At 46.3% G+C, this 14233-nt stretch overlaps 1 protein-coding gene across 6 annotated transcripts in view; it reads left to right on the top strand.

Annotated features, from left to right (window-relative positions):
• Positions 1–14233, top strand: part of FGFR2 (fibroblast growth factor receptor 2) — a 103241-nt gene that overhangs the window by 33653 nt on the left and 55355 nt on the right. For all 6 annotated transcript variants that reach the window (XM_059398717.1, XM_059398719.1, XM_059398720.1 and 3 more), the window contains one exon: positions 5431–5600. In XM_059398717.1, coding sequence (XP_059254700.1) covers positions 5431–5600 — 170 coding nt within the window. The remainder of the gene's footprint in view (positions 1–5430; positions 5601–14233) is intronic.

The following is a 14233-nucleotide window of genomic DNA, read 5'->3' as shown; positions in this document are numbered from 1 at the left end:
TGTTGTGTTGCAGTTTCCAGGAATTGAAAATAATAGTAATAATAATAATAATAATAAATAATAATAATAATAATACCCAGAGCACACAGCCTTCCTGAATTTTTTGACATTCTTTCATAATGAAAACCTCACCCTAAATTGGTTTGGGTGTTTTATCACAAAAACCAGGGATGGTGTTCTGTTTCGGAAGGTTGGGTTGAATTATCTCTTTCTTGGCCTCCCCTGTGGTCATCCAGCACAGCCAGTAAGTGGAGGGTTTTCTTTTGAAGGCAGATCCTAGAACTCCCATGGGGCAGCTGGTCTCCCAGTAGACTCAGGCATTTCAAAGGAGGGTCACTTGCCTGGCGAGTTCTAATGTGTTTCTTATCAAATGTGTCACTGGTCAGCAAGTTGTTGTTTTTAATGAGATTCTCCAATAAAGCCTGCCGACCCCATAACCACACGCTCACTTATGTCTCTGTATTTTGTTGTATTTGTTTTCTTCGAGTTTATTCAAAACTGAAAACAGATGAACCCAGTCTCGTGGAGGACGGGGTTGGCGCTCAGAGACCTCCTCCCACCCCCACCCCGGTCAGGGTCAAAGCATTCAAATGTCCTGATTAGTGATATTTTTAAAGGCCCTAATTATAGACTTAAGACAGAGGCCTTAGTGGGGCTTTAGGGAGTTTGTGAGACTTAATCTAGGAGCTGAAACAGGCTGTGTTTTTTTATTTTTGCATCAATAAAAATACAGTTGGCAGTCATCAGCATCCACAGCTCACATAAATCTTGAACTTTTGACTTAATTACCATGGGAGAGTTCAAAGGGCAGCCTGGAGGGGTTGAAAGAGCTTTGTCCAGGGAGCTGGAGGCCTGGGTCTTGCCTCAGCCCGGCCTTGGCCATGCAACCTAGATCGGATCACTTGACCTTTCTGGGTGACATTGATCAGACCTGCCGTTGGACCAGACGGTCACTGAGGCCTCTTGGTACAGTGGTAATATGACTCCATGTTTTTCCTTTAAACTGCTGGACTGTGTTCTCTTTTTGATTTCAGAAAGAAAGGAGACCATAAACCGTAGATGTCCATGTTGGCATATATTCTGGGGCATGTGAGGGCTTCTTGGGGAGCAGCCCATGTTTTCAATGGCACGGTCACAAGAAACCCTCTAATCCTACCGTGTGTTGACACGATCGATATCTGCCTGGAATACCTGCACAGAATGTTAGGACGGGGAGGAACCTTATCAGAACATTCAGTTCAGCTCCTTCATTTTGTAGCTCAAGCTTTTAGCAGTTGTCCATCTTGTACATTTATCCATCTGTCTGTCAGTCCCTCCGTCTGTCCGTCCATCCATCCATCCATCTGTCCATTCAATAAACCCTTGAGTGCCTACTCCATGCGCTGAAGACGACTCAGGCTGTACCCTCCAGGTGCTGTACTGTGGCTGGTCAGCAGACCCTGAAGGCGATACATTTCAGTATGGAGCCATCCTGGTGACAGAACCATGAAAATGACAGAGAAGAGGCCCAGCGAAGGATATGATGGATCTTCAGTGCGGGATGGAGGTGGTGGGTGGAAGGAACGTTGAAGGAAGTTTCTGTGGGATTCTACATCTCTGTTTAACCAGCACATCTTAAGAGGATACTGCCCTATTAAAGTAAAATCCGAATAGCATTTTCACTAATATACAATAACTGTTTCAGGGTGGAAAATAATATCGAGTATAGGTATCATATTCCTTGATGGAATGCCAAGCCTTGATTCCTTTACTTACTTTTTTCCATGGGTTTCACTCTTCCTTTAAGCTCATTGTTCGTATTTCTTTCATGACTAAGAGAGCATCATTCTTTTGCTACATGTTACATCAGAAGATCTGAGAATGTCAGAGCAGAAGGGACCCACCTGTCCTATAGGTCAACTTATTCACCTCTGACTTAGTGGAATTTGTTTCTCTGTGCCGTCCGAGATTTGTATCACCATTCCTTTTCTATGGATTGACTTTAAACTCACTCCTACACAAGTTTCATCTTTTATAAAGTTGTTGAGGCGATGTTTGCACTGAACACCTACTACATGCAAGGGCCATCTCGCTTTTGTAAACTGTTAATTCGTTCGGTGAGTTCCTTCTGCAAATGAGAGTTAACACGGTTCACCAGCCATGGTTTGAAAAAAGGAGCCTGGTCCTGGTCTCTCACCAGCTGCATTGTTGTTCTTGGGGTGTGCGTGTGTTGGGGAGTGGGGTGGGAGGAGATGGCTAGCATTCCCACGTATCCAGACTGCAAAAATGGCAGAAAACACCGAGTACAAAGTTCGCGGAGGACACGAGGCCGCTGATCAAGAAAGCGCAGTGAGGCCTAATTCTACAGTCTCAGTATTTTTCTAGACCTTCCACGTTCTTCAGTCTTCACATAAAACTAGTTTATTTCAGGAGGAACCATTATAAAATAATAACTCCTCCCCTCCAACATCATGCTCATTAAAAAAGTTTTTTTAATGTGTAAGCTCAAAATCTTAGAAGAAAGCCTTGTCACAGAAGCGTGTTGTCCTGTGTGATGTGAGTGGGACTGGGCAGAGTGTTGGGGTGGCCCAGCACTGCCCCCACAGAGAACCCGGAAAACTCGGCTCGACAGCTTTTCCGTCAAGTCACGGTTTTCAGGCATTTGCCGATGGAGCCCGAGACGTGTAGGTGATGGGTTTTGACTTGGTTGATTAGATTTTACAGTGCCCCGCCCACCTGGCATCTCTGTGACTTCAGGTGACAAGCCGGCTGCCCCTACCCTGCTTCATGGCCCTGCGTTTCTATTGCACGAGCAGATTTTATAGGTGCAGTTTTAACGATTGAAATTTTACCCCAGGGAAGTGGCTTCTTGCCAGAAATTCCAGCAAAATTCTTTGCACTCTTGTCCTTAAATTGTTCCTTAGGTGCCAAGACAAAGGTGCTGGCTGCCAGGGTGCTGTTGCCACAGGCCAGGCCCGTACGGGCTCATGTGGTCTGGGGCGATCCCTGTGTGAGTTCTTGCCTCCCGGACAGCTTTGCTCCGTGATTGGGGAACACAGCAACATTCCCAGGTCCTTCCACTAAATCCTACTTTTTAGCATTTTAGGGAACATAAAAATCCTGCCTCATAGAATTGAAACACATATCTGTTGGTTCCTTTTATATGGAAAAAAAATAAAAAGACATTCCAGAGGACCAGCTCAGCCCTAATTGATGCTATCTCAAAGAGTTACTACATTAATATTTAGCTAATTCATATGAATAGGCCATTGTGTTTACTTAAACAAATGACACGAGTATGGACACCTGACAGCATGAGGTATGCTTTTCATTTCGGTCAGATTTATAAAAGTCTTTGTGTAGTGACAAAGCTCATTATTTATTTTGTGCTCTTAATGGTTTCTTTTTAGTGGCTGTGGCTGTGGATGGATTTTTCTAAGTAGAAGCTTTTAAAATGAAAGATTATTGAAATTGTTCCAGTAGATGCCAGGCCCTGGGAGTCTTGTGATGAATAGCAATCAAGTAGTCCCTGGTGAGCCCGCAAAAGAATGGGTGTGTTTATGGGCATTTGACACCCAAAGCCAAATGGCTACCGAGTTGCCTACTTATTGCAGATACAACTGGTTTCAAGATGAAAGTGCGCAGCCCCGTTGTTCTTCCCTTGGCTCTCCCCCTGCCCCTGCTCTGGCCTTTCTTTCTCTGGCACACGGGACCGACCACCTCGGCTCTGCCTTGCCTGCACGGTCTTGGCATCGTGTAGACACCATCCACATCGACGCTGATGCTTAGATAAACAAGGATAAAGAAGATTCGGCATGCCCTTGTTAAGAAATCTCAGCTCCACCTTTTATAGTCAGGTTTTAAGAGCAAGGGTGAGGCAAACAGGGGTAGGTGTTTTGAATGCACTGTTTCCCATTCCTCATTCTGCCATGGGAGTCTGGCTGTTAAGGGCAGGGGATTGTGACCCCCTCCCGGGAGCAGGCTGTGCCATCCACAGAATAGAGGAGACTTCTAATCCGCATCAGAGACAAAACCCCTGCCTGGACGTGTTTGTTTCTGGTTTGTGAAATGTGTGTGCTGCTGCTCAGGCTGACCCTCATCAGCAGTAAACACGTTATGAATCAGGCTTCTAGCATTTCACTGTTCTAGAATGTTCTAGAATGTACAAGGCCCCCTGTTGATAGATGCTTTAGGGAGATTTCGGCTACCAGTTTGCTAAGACAGAAACACACACGTGAAAAGTTGAATAGCTATACGAGATTTCAGTGGAACTTTTGGGCCGTCATCGAGAAGGCAGCACACCTCTGGCAAGGGCTGGCTGTACTGGACTCCGGTCTTGAACATCGGAGTGGTTGAAAGTATGGATTTTGACCCCTTGGAGAAGCTGGTTCTTACCAGCCTTGGAGAGTAGGGGCAAAGACAGTGGGCTCTGGAATCAGAGTGCCTTGCCTCAAACCTGCCTGTACCTCTTCCTAACTTTGTAGCTTCTCTGTGCCTCAGTTTCCCTGTCTGTGCACAAGGATTATAATAATACCTTCTTATCAGATTCGTGTCAGGATTAATATGCTAAACATGTAAGAGTTTTTAGAGCTCTGTTTTTCAAATAAGCCCTCAGTCAGCAGTGCTGACTGTTGGCAGGCATGAAGAATTTACGATGGTATTCTGGGTCAATGCTGCGGTTCTTACTTAGATAAAATGTCCTTCGTTTGGGAATTTAAAAAGTTATCTTGTGAGTTTAAAGAATCACTTGTATCCATAACTTTGCAGGTCATTTAGAGGGCTCACCTTCATAGAACATGAAATCGATAGCCTTCTGTTAAGATTTTCCTGTTTAGAGACGGCGGTAGAATTATGGCATTCACAACCACTGAAAAATCATTGCTCATTTAAAAAAAATTAAAACGTAATTAGTGATAGGGCTTTTTGGTTTGTCATATAAAGTCCTGGGAAATTAATGTTACCTTCCTGAATGATTTCTCATCTTAGAATGGTAAATTCTATTATTGATTGTCCCTTACAGCTTCCGTGGCTGAGTTGGCTTCGAGCACACCTTGTGTGTGTATGCGATCACTTGCTAGGTGTGGTGATTTAAAAGGATACATTTTGGAGGACTCGGCTGTTGTTAGTTACCTATGTGTTGACACTGTCCATGTAAAGTCGCATTTGAAAACACGATTCGCTGTGAATTTATACTCTGGGACTGGGAACAAGGGGGAGAAGTTACCTCAGATACTTTTCCCCTGTTAAGAGACACAAACTACCAAGCAGTCTCTCTCCAGGGACTTCTGCTAGGCCATCTGCTAGACTTCAGAAAATTTTTTTCCTAATGTAAATATTACCAGGAGATTTTTGAGCATGTCAGCTCGCTCACATACAAAGTAACATTATCTCCCCTGTTATGGAAATGAAGCTCTCCTTCTCTGTACATCGTAATCTTGTTTTCCACCCCAGGAGCTCCGTACTGGACCAACACAGAAAAGATGGAAAAGCGACTTCATGCTGTCCCTGCGGCCAATACCGTCAAGTTCCGCTGTCCGGCTGGGGGGAATCCAACACCAGCGATGCGCTGGCTGAAGAACGGAAAGGAGTTTAAGCAGGAACATCGCATCGGAGGCTATAAGGTAGAATTTCAAAATGCTCTGTTTCTTAAGTTTTTATGAATCTCTATCTCTCTCTCTTTTTTTAAGATTTTATTTATTTATTTGACACAGAGAGAGAGACCGCGGGAGAGGGAACCCAAACAGGGGGAGTGGGAGAGGGAGAAGCAGGCTCCCCGCCGAACAGGGAGCCCAGTGCGGGGCTCGATCCCAGGACCCATGTGGATCATGACCTGAGCCGAAGGCAGATGCTTAACTGACTGAGCCACCCAGGTGCCCCTCACGGTGGATATTTTAAAACCGTTTTCCTGGACTCGAGTGTACTTTAAAAGCATAGTCCCGTTTGCATTGTTCTTTATGCGAGAAGAGTTTAATAATGGAAGAGTAGGAAGTTGGGTCCGTAAAACTGAAGGTGAAGCAGAATCGGAGAAGCGTGAGTATACTTGCCCCGTTTGAGTGGGATGTGTGAGTATGGATGGACTTGGCCTAGACCCTGGGTATGAAATAGTGCGTATGCGGACAGGATGCTTCCGTGGTGACAGGATCTCTTTCCTCTGTCTGCCAGGCTCTGGAGAGCCCATCACAGAAGCTGTAGTCTCCTCACACCGGGGGAGGTGGACCTTGACAGCCACCTTCCTAAAGAGGCTTGGAAATGCCTGTTCAAGCTCTTGTTCATCCAGTCAGTGGTGGGGATGACATCCTTGGGGGCAGGCCCATCTGAGGTTCTGGGCAGAGCACAACCCCAACTCACCTCACGGGGGTTCCTCGTGCGGTAGGGAAGGTAGACCAGAAAGCCGTGATCTGAGTAGGCCGAAGTCAGAAGAGCATGTTGTCCTGTGGGTGTGCGGGGAGAGAGGGTGTTGGCTCTTCCGGAGGCGACGGATATCAGAGGTCAGGAAGGGATCCTGGGCTGAGTTTGAAGGAAGGATGTCTCAGGAAGAGAAATGGAGTCTCTACATCATTTACCCTGGAAAGGGAGGCCTTGAGGAACGTAGCATGTGAGGAAGGCATAAGGAATTTGACTGTGACATTCTTTGATGCGTATGGAAAACATGAGTCGGTGTATTAGTTACCTATTACTGTGTAACAAATTCCCCCAAGGCACAGTCGCTTTAAACAACATTTATTATCTCACAGTTTCCAGGTGTGGCTTAGTTGGGCCTTCCACGGGGATGTCTCTCATAGTACTAAGATTTCAGTTTTGTCTGGAGTCTCATTTGTGGGGTCGGTTGGGGGGAAGGACCTGCTCCCGGTCTCATTCCCGTGGTTGTCGGACTCACTTCTTTGTAGGCTGTTGGGCTGAGGGCTTCAGTTCCTCGCTGGCTGTGGGCTGGAGGCTGTCCTCAGTTGCTTGTCCCATGGGCCTCTTTATGTGGTAGCTGTCACCCCTCCGGGAGGGGAGACCAGAAGAGGGAGCACTTAAAGAAGGCAGGAGTCCCAGCCTTTGGTAACCTAATGGAAGTGACCTCCAAGCACTTTGGCTGTTTTCTGTTATTCAGCAGATCATTAGGGAGGAGATGAATTCCCCAAGGTCACGGACATCGGGAGACCTGGGATCAGCCAGAGCCGGCTGAGCAGCCTGCAGGGGGGCGCTCTCGCGCGGACCCCGGGTTCCAAAGAACCAGGTCAAAGAGGATTTCTTGGTGGATGGACTTTCCTGCTATAGATGTGTCCACAGCACTGATGACACGTGAGAGGGCGTGTGAGCCCTCACCTCAGCGCTGCTGTGGTTCAGGGGCCTCCTCTCCACCAAAACGTACCCTAGAGCCCTTTTCTGAAATACTCTACCCAGTTCTCATCTTTATTATTATTATTATTTTTTAAAGATTTTATTTATTTATTTGACAGACAGAGATCACAAGTAGGCAGAGAGGCAGGCAGAGAGAGAGGGGGAAGCAGGCTCCCCACTAAGTAGAGAGCCTGATGTGGGGCTCGATCCCAGGACTCTGGGATCACGACCTGGGCCGAAGGCAGAGGCTTTAACCCACTGAGCCACCCAGACGCCCCCGGTTCTCATCTTTAAAAGGATTGTTTTCTTCTTCTAAAATGGCTGACTTGGGGGCACCTGGGTGGCTCAGTGGGTTAATCCTCTGCCTTCGGCTCGGGTCATGATCTCGGGGTCCTGGGATCGAGCCCCGCATCGGGCTCTCTGCTCGGCAGGGGGCCTGCTTCCTCCTCTCTGCCTCTCTCTCTGCCTGTGTCTCTGCCTACTTGTGATCTCTTTCTGTCAAATAAATAAATTAAAAAAAAAAAAAATGGCTGACTTCTGTTCTACCATTTAAAAACATTCAGAAGCCAAAACCCAGAGGGCAACGGGGAAAGCCTAGGAGTCAATTTCTAAGCGCAGACATGGGGCAGTTGGCGTGTGTGACAGGTGTGAGGTACGTTTGCTGCCAGGTGGGTGCCTCGGACGCTGTGGAAAGAGACACACGTGGCCCTTCTTCCACGACTCCTTGTTGGTGGGAGCAGGAGGCAGGAGGCTGCTTTGTCTCTTTGCTCTGAGATTGGTGCTTACCCCAGGTTAAGGAGGTCGGCTGGCTTTCTTTGTAAAAGACGGTAAGACCCGAGATTTACAGGTGGTTGCTGCTTGGAAAGGAGGACTTAAAACCACTCCAGTTGTGGCCCTGGGGATGGTTCTAACCACCAGATGCTTCTCGGGAACATAATCGATGTCTTTCCGATGATTTCATTTCAATACAACCGGAGTGTCAGAGCGGTGGTCAGAATCCTGGCCGTTAACAAGTTTCCTCACTTAAGTCAGCCTTGGTAAAAAGTAGAAAGAATTGATGAGCCTCCAGAAACTCCTGGTCTTAAAATAAATAGGACCAACATCATTATGGGTAAGGAGCTTTTTGCAAATCTGAATTAGTGATTATAAATGCGCTTAAAGACTAAGGGCGCCTGATGAGGAAATGCTGCTTGATTTTCAGCAGGTGCAGTTCAGTGTAAATTACCGAGGGCCGCATTCTGCTAGCTGGAGAGCACCCCGGTTCCTAAAGCAAAGTGGGGGACCTTGTGTAGGGGAACTTTCTTTTGCCTGTGCGCGCGGAGGCACAGATGACCAAAGGATTTTTGTTGTTTTGCGTTGGAACCATTTCTGGAGTGAAAGAGAATGGGAATTTGAGTGCAGGGGAACGAAAATATGAAGTATATTTTGCTATAGGCGTGCCTGGCTGGGCGTGTCGGCACGGCGTGTAACTCTTGATCTTGGGGGTGTGAGTTCTAGTCCCATACTGAGTGTAGAGATTAATGAAAAAAGAGGATCTGAAAAAAAGATAAAGTGAATTTTGTTATAAAAAAAAGGGCAAAGAAGGGAGAGTATTGTACCTTTGGGACGTCGTTTGCTAGCTGATGGTGATGAGTGCGTGTTTCTGGTCCTGTTGGGACTCTCTCCGGAGAAGAGTCCGTGGCCGTGCCTGGGTATCCTGGGGTATGGCAGGGGTGTCACTCTGTCAAAAACGAAGGTGGTCCACCTGGATTTAGTAAGGAGTTTTCACAGCAGTTGTGGTGCTGGACATTGATTTGGGGGAGACCGTTTTAGCTCAGGATTTCCTTCCAGCCAGCCCCAGGGGCTTCTGGGACTTGAAAGGGAAAGCGATCTCTCATCTCCTGGGAAGACATAGTTACCTACAGCATAAGCCTTGCTAATTATGTGTGAGGCTCACCCCAGGCCCCAGGTCATGAAGTCCTGGGGGGGGGTCACAGATCCCGACAGCCCCACCTCTACCACGAGTCCAAGCACTCTGGCTGGTGCAGGCCTTCTCAGGGCCCTGAACAGGGCAGAGTCAGGAGCATGGTTGCTACGGATGGGTTTTCTTTCTTACCTGCAGAGACTTTTAAAAGAATTCTTCTTCTCCAACATTTGGCATGAGGGAACCCTCCATTCCCCCAAAGCAGAGATCCGCGTGGATAGCCTGATGTCCAAATGTCCCTCTCCGACTCCCATCCCTTTGCTACTTTATTTAACGAAGAAGCAAAGTGTCAAGTTTTCCAAGATGTATTTTTCCAGAAAGCAAGACTTGAAAGTTTCCGCAAACAAATGTCTGTTATTTCTGTGATTTTTTTTTTTCCCCCTTCATAAATCTCATTCCATAAACCATGGTTGCTCTGTCTGCCTCGCTCAGCTGTCGGTTTAGCTCTTTCTACCTGTTTATGGATCAGGCATTTTGGCCCTTGTCCACTGTGTTCTAGCTTGTTTTGAAATGGTGGCCAGTGAAGGGAGAAGGAAAAAAACCCAAAACAAAATCAAAGAGACTTATGAAATGGGACAGAAAGCTCATTTTAATTAAAATGACCAACAAAGCCCTTCGGTATTCTGTGGGTCGGTCTTACTTACCAAAGAACTCATGCTGAGCCTTCCTTAGGTGATTTAAGAGTCATGTTACTGTTTCTCTTAGTATGTGGGCACAGGCTGGGTGGATGTTATTATTTATGGTGATAAAGGTTGACTTGAAGCGTAACTGCATCTCCCTAATTGTCCTCACGCCTGGGGTTTTTCATCAGTCTTGCCTGCGGGCAAGTTGTTGAAACTCTTCTTTTAGGTCATCTGTCCTTAAAATGGAGTTTGGGTGTATAGTCTTGAACATCTGATTCCTTCCAAAAACAATAGCACAGATTTTTTTTTTTTTTTTTTTTTTTTAGAACGAGGTTACCTATAAGGCTAGAGATTTCAAAGGGCTCTGAACAGTAATTACAATTTAATGCAGAAAAGCAAGAAGATTGAGGTAATTAGTAGACCACCTCAGTTCCTGACTCATTCCTAGGTAATGACTCAGGCATAGAGGGGAAGAGTATTCTTAAAAACTGCCTTTCATGCCACTTAATAACTGCCTAAGAACCAAGAGAGATCACAGGATCCAGCCCTCCCTCAATCTGGGCCTGGGACTGGCACAAGAGGGCGTGGCTTCAGGCCTCCTGAGGGTGAGAACGCCCGCGGACCCCAGGCAGGGTGAAGTGTCCCCGGATCCGGACTGTCCGTTTCCTTGTATGTTTCAGGTCCAAGAAAACCTGAGGAAAAATCTGTTTTCTCATAATACCGACTAAACTGGTGGTTTTGCTGGGTAGGTTCACTTTCCAGGTTGCTTAGCTGTCCTGTTAGCGATGTTTGATTAAAATGTTATGCCTAATCCCAAAGTACGTTTCTTGGGAAAAATCACGACTAATGTCCTTATGTTTATATTTATATTTGGTTGAGCTCTTTCTCAGCCCAGGCATTGCAGCATTCAGCCCAGATCGGGCCATCTGGGATGAGGAAGCAGGTGTAGGTCAGCCAACCTGTGTCGTGACTGCGCTGGGCACCTCCCGCCCGCCATGACGCCGAGTCCCCTGCACCACCTGAAGAGGGGGACGCTGTTATTTTGCCCCCTTTACAGATGACACTTGTCATGGGGCTCTTGGAGAAGCTGCCGTATTTGAACCTAGGTAGTTTTCGTCCAAGGTTCGTGCTCTTCCTAAACGGCTTTCTTCAAAGGGGGTTCCATGTCTTTATAAAAAACACTGTGATGACTTGGAAACATGGAGGTAGTAGAGGCATCCCAGGAAGAGGTAAGTATCAGTCGGCCCAGGGTATACTGTTGAGAACAAAGTTGGCCGTATGATCCATGACCAGTGTGGGATTTTTCAAATTGTGGTAAAATATACAGAATATAACATATGTCATTTATTTTTCCTCACTGTGTATCTGTTAAGCAATGATTTTCCTGTCCTCTTCCCCCTCCTCCCACGCCCTGGTAACCTCCAGTCTTTCTATTTCTGAATTTGCCTGTTGCAGGCATTTCGTGTAAGTGGAATCACAGGATAATTGTCCTTCTACCTGGGTTCAGGTGTGCTGTAGCAAGAATCAGACCTTTATGGCTTTTTAGGGCTGGATACTATTCCATTATGTGGATCGGGCCCATTTTGTGTAGCTGCTCATCTGTCGATGGGCCCTTGGGGTGTTTCCACCTTTTGGCTCTTGTGCATGAAACAGCTTTGAACATGCATGAGCAAGTATTTAAGTCCTTGCTTGCGGCTCCTTAGGGCATATACCTGGCAGTGTGATTGCTGGGTCATCTGATGGTTCTTCATTCGGCTTTTTGCGGAAGGTCATGAGATTTTTAAAAAAGAGTGAAATTCAGAAGGCAGTGATCCTGCTGGCAGTCTGCCCCCAGAGCACCTTTCTGAGCCCCTTCGGGCATCTGAGGACGGCTTTCCATGTTGTAACCCTCTCCTCCCTGCTCTGGGAGATCCACGCATCATTCACGGAGTGGAGGAAAGAGTTGTAGTTGTGCGCTAGATGGGATCAGAGCTCGCCTCGCCCTGTTCTCTGGACACCTCCTGCAAAGCAAACTTCAGGAGTTTAAGCATTAATCAGGCATTTGCCTCCACATCTGTGTGGTGATAAGCAGCAGTGAGTGCCACAGCCCTCGACAAGGGTGCGCTCTCTTTGTGCACACCTCCAGGGGTCTGGCTTAGAGACCCCAGGAACCTGCTGGAAAGTGGGGTCTGGAATGGGATTGTAAGGCTCTGTGTGTCCCAGTGGCAGCTGGGTTATGGCGTGTTGTAGGTCACGGGCTGCCTTTATGAAGGCCAGGGTTCGATGGGGTTGCTGCCTTTGTCCATAAACTAGGCCTGACACGGGTGGAAGGAAGTGCTGGGGTATTTGCCATCACACGGACACAGTATTCATTGCCTTGGCATCGAGCAAAACTTTCCATCCAGCTTCTGGATGTTTATTCTGCTTGTTATCGAACACCTAGGTGTTTGGAAATGTCCAGAATTTTTTTTTTTTTTCTTTCTGCAATGTGGAAACCAAACATCCAGGTGACAGCCGGGGTCTTTGGCCTTTCCCCTTTCCCCTGGGTGTTCTGGTATCCTAACAAACGAAATCTGCATTCCCAGTTGTCACCTGAAGATAGCTGAGGGTTTCCACATGCCTCTCGGAAGACTAAGGTAGCAGAGGAATTCTGAGAAAACCTGTCTGGGCCACCTTTGGTCTTTGTGACCAGGGGTGTGGAATGTTTGTGGAATCCACCTTTTTTGTAGTAAGAGTAAAAGAGTCCAGGCCATTAACTTCAACCTGCTTTGTTTCAGTATTGAAATGTTATTTTTACAAGTCTTCAGTGAACATAGTTTTGAAGCCTCGTGCTCTCTAATTCTGTTCCTTGGCAGATGAAAAAATCATGATGAATTCCGCAAAGATTTGGCCACAGGCAGGAATGAGGAGAAAGGGTGATGCGTGTGTCTGCTGGTGCAGGATTTCTGTTCTCCCCGGCCCTGTCGCTCAGTCTGCCAGAGGCTTACAGTCCCCGTGGTTTTGCCACAGAGCCGCTCCCGCTGAAGGGGGAGGCAGGGGGAGTAGGTTTTACTTCAGTTTTTGGGTGCCATGTCTGTGATTTCGGGTTAAATTTGAAAAGTGAAAATGAGAAAAAAGTCAGCAACATGCATAACCCCAGTACCTAATTATATATAGTGGACTGCTAACAATTTAGTACAGTTTTGTTCTGATTTTAGTTATGTTTATACAGTCGTGCTTACAGATTCAGGGTGATGCCATAGGCACCTGCAGGGCTGTGTGTGTGTGTGTGTGTGTGTGCGTGCGCGCGTTTGTATTTCTGTACAACGGAATCCTGAATATAAATATTTTTATCTCACCTACTCCCCCCCCATTTATCAGTAACTATTCATAGTATCTTACCAGGTCTGAACGTAAGAATACCTCTTTCTTTTTAATGACTGTGTGTTATTTTGTTGGAATGAATTAACCATCTGTTAGTTCATATAGGACAAAGTATATTTTAGTAATGATTTTATCCCCAGTGGATTGATTTTTGCCGTTACAAACGGTGCTGGAAACCTCAGTCTTTCTTGTTCATGTGCCTTGAAGTCATCCTGCTGTTTTCTGTGTAGGTCTCATTGCTAGCGGTGGAATTAACTAGGTAAAAAGAAAAAAAAAATGGATTGCTGATTTTAATAGGCCCTGCCAAATTATTGTACAGAAAGGCTTCTCTCTATGTTCCTGTTCTCAGTTTGAGCCTCTCTTGCCCTCCACCCTCGCTAAGTACTCAGTGACGTGGCTCTTCCTAATTTTTGTTAATCAGCAGGTGAATAACAGGGTCTCATTATTGTTTTAATTTGCATTTCCCTGATTGTTAATGAGGTTAAGTATCTTTTCATATGTTTATTGGGTATTTACATTCCCTCTTCTGTGAAAGCAAAGATGTGCATTCGCTCTAACTGGCAGAAGAATGATAGCACGAAAAAGATGAGGAATATAAAAAAAAAAACAACCCACAAAGAGGACATCTGACATTTTTGTGGGAAGGGCAGTGTCTTTAGGTTGACCCTGAATCGGGGTATGGTAGAGGAGTGCTTAGAAAAGAAACACAAAAGTCTTTGTGTCTTTGCCCCCTCATCTTGATAGAGTCACTGTTTGTCCTCTCTTAGCTTGTCATTAAGCAACCACTAATTAATGGTAGGATATCCCCTAGGAGAGTGTCAAACGTTCCCACTGTTGGCAGCTTCTAAGGGCGTCCGTTTGGAAAGTGCCACAGCTCATAAAATTTGGGATTGGTGGTATGTCAAGGAATCAAATACTGGAGCAGTGGTGTAAGAAAATAAATATTAACAGCACGGCATGGGGCAGTATTGACTGAGTACCAAGGTCTCGGGAAGGGCAG

This window comes from Mustela nigripes, chromosome 4 (assembly GCF_022355385.1).
Source record: "Mustela nigripes isolate SB6536 chromosome 4, MUSNIG.SB6536, whole genome shotgun sequence".
NCBI classification, from domain to species: domain Eukaryota; kingdom Metazoa; phylum Chordata; class Mammalia; order Carnivora; family Mustelidae; genus Mustela; species Mustela nigripes.
The sequence above is the reverse complement of the archived record's forward strand: the minus strand, read 5'-3'. Positions and strand labels throughout refer to the sequence as shown.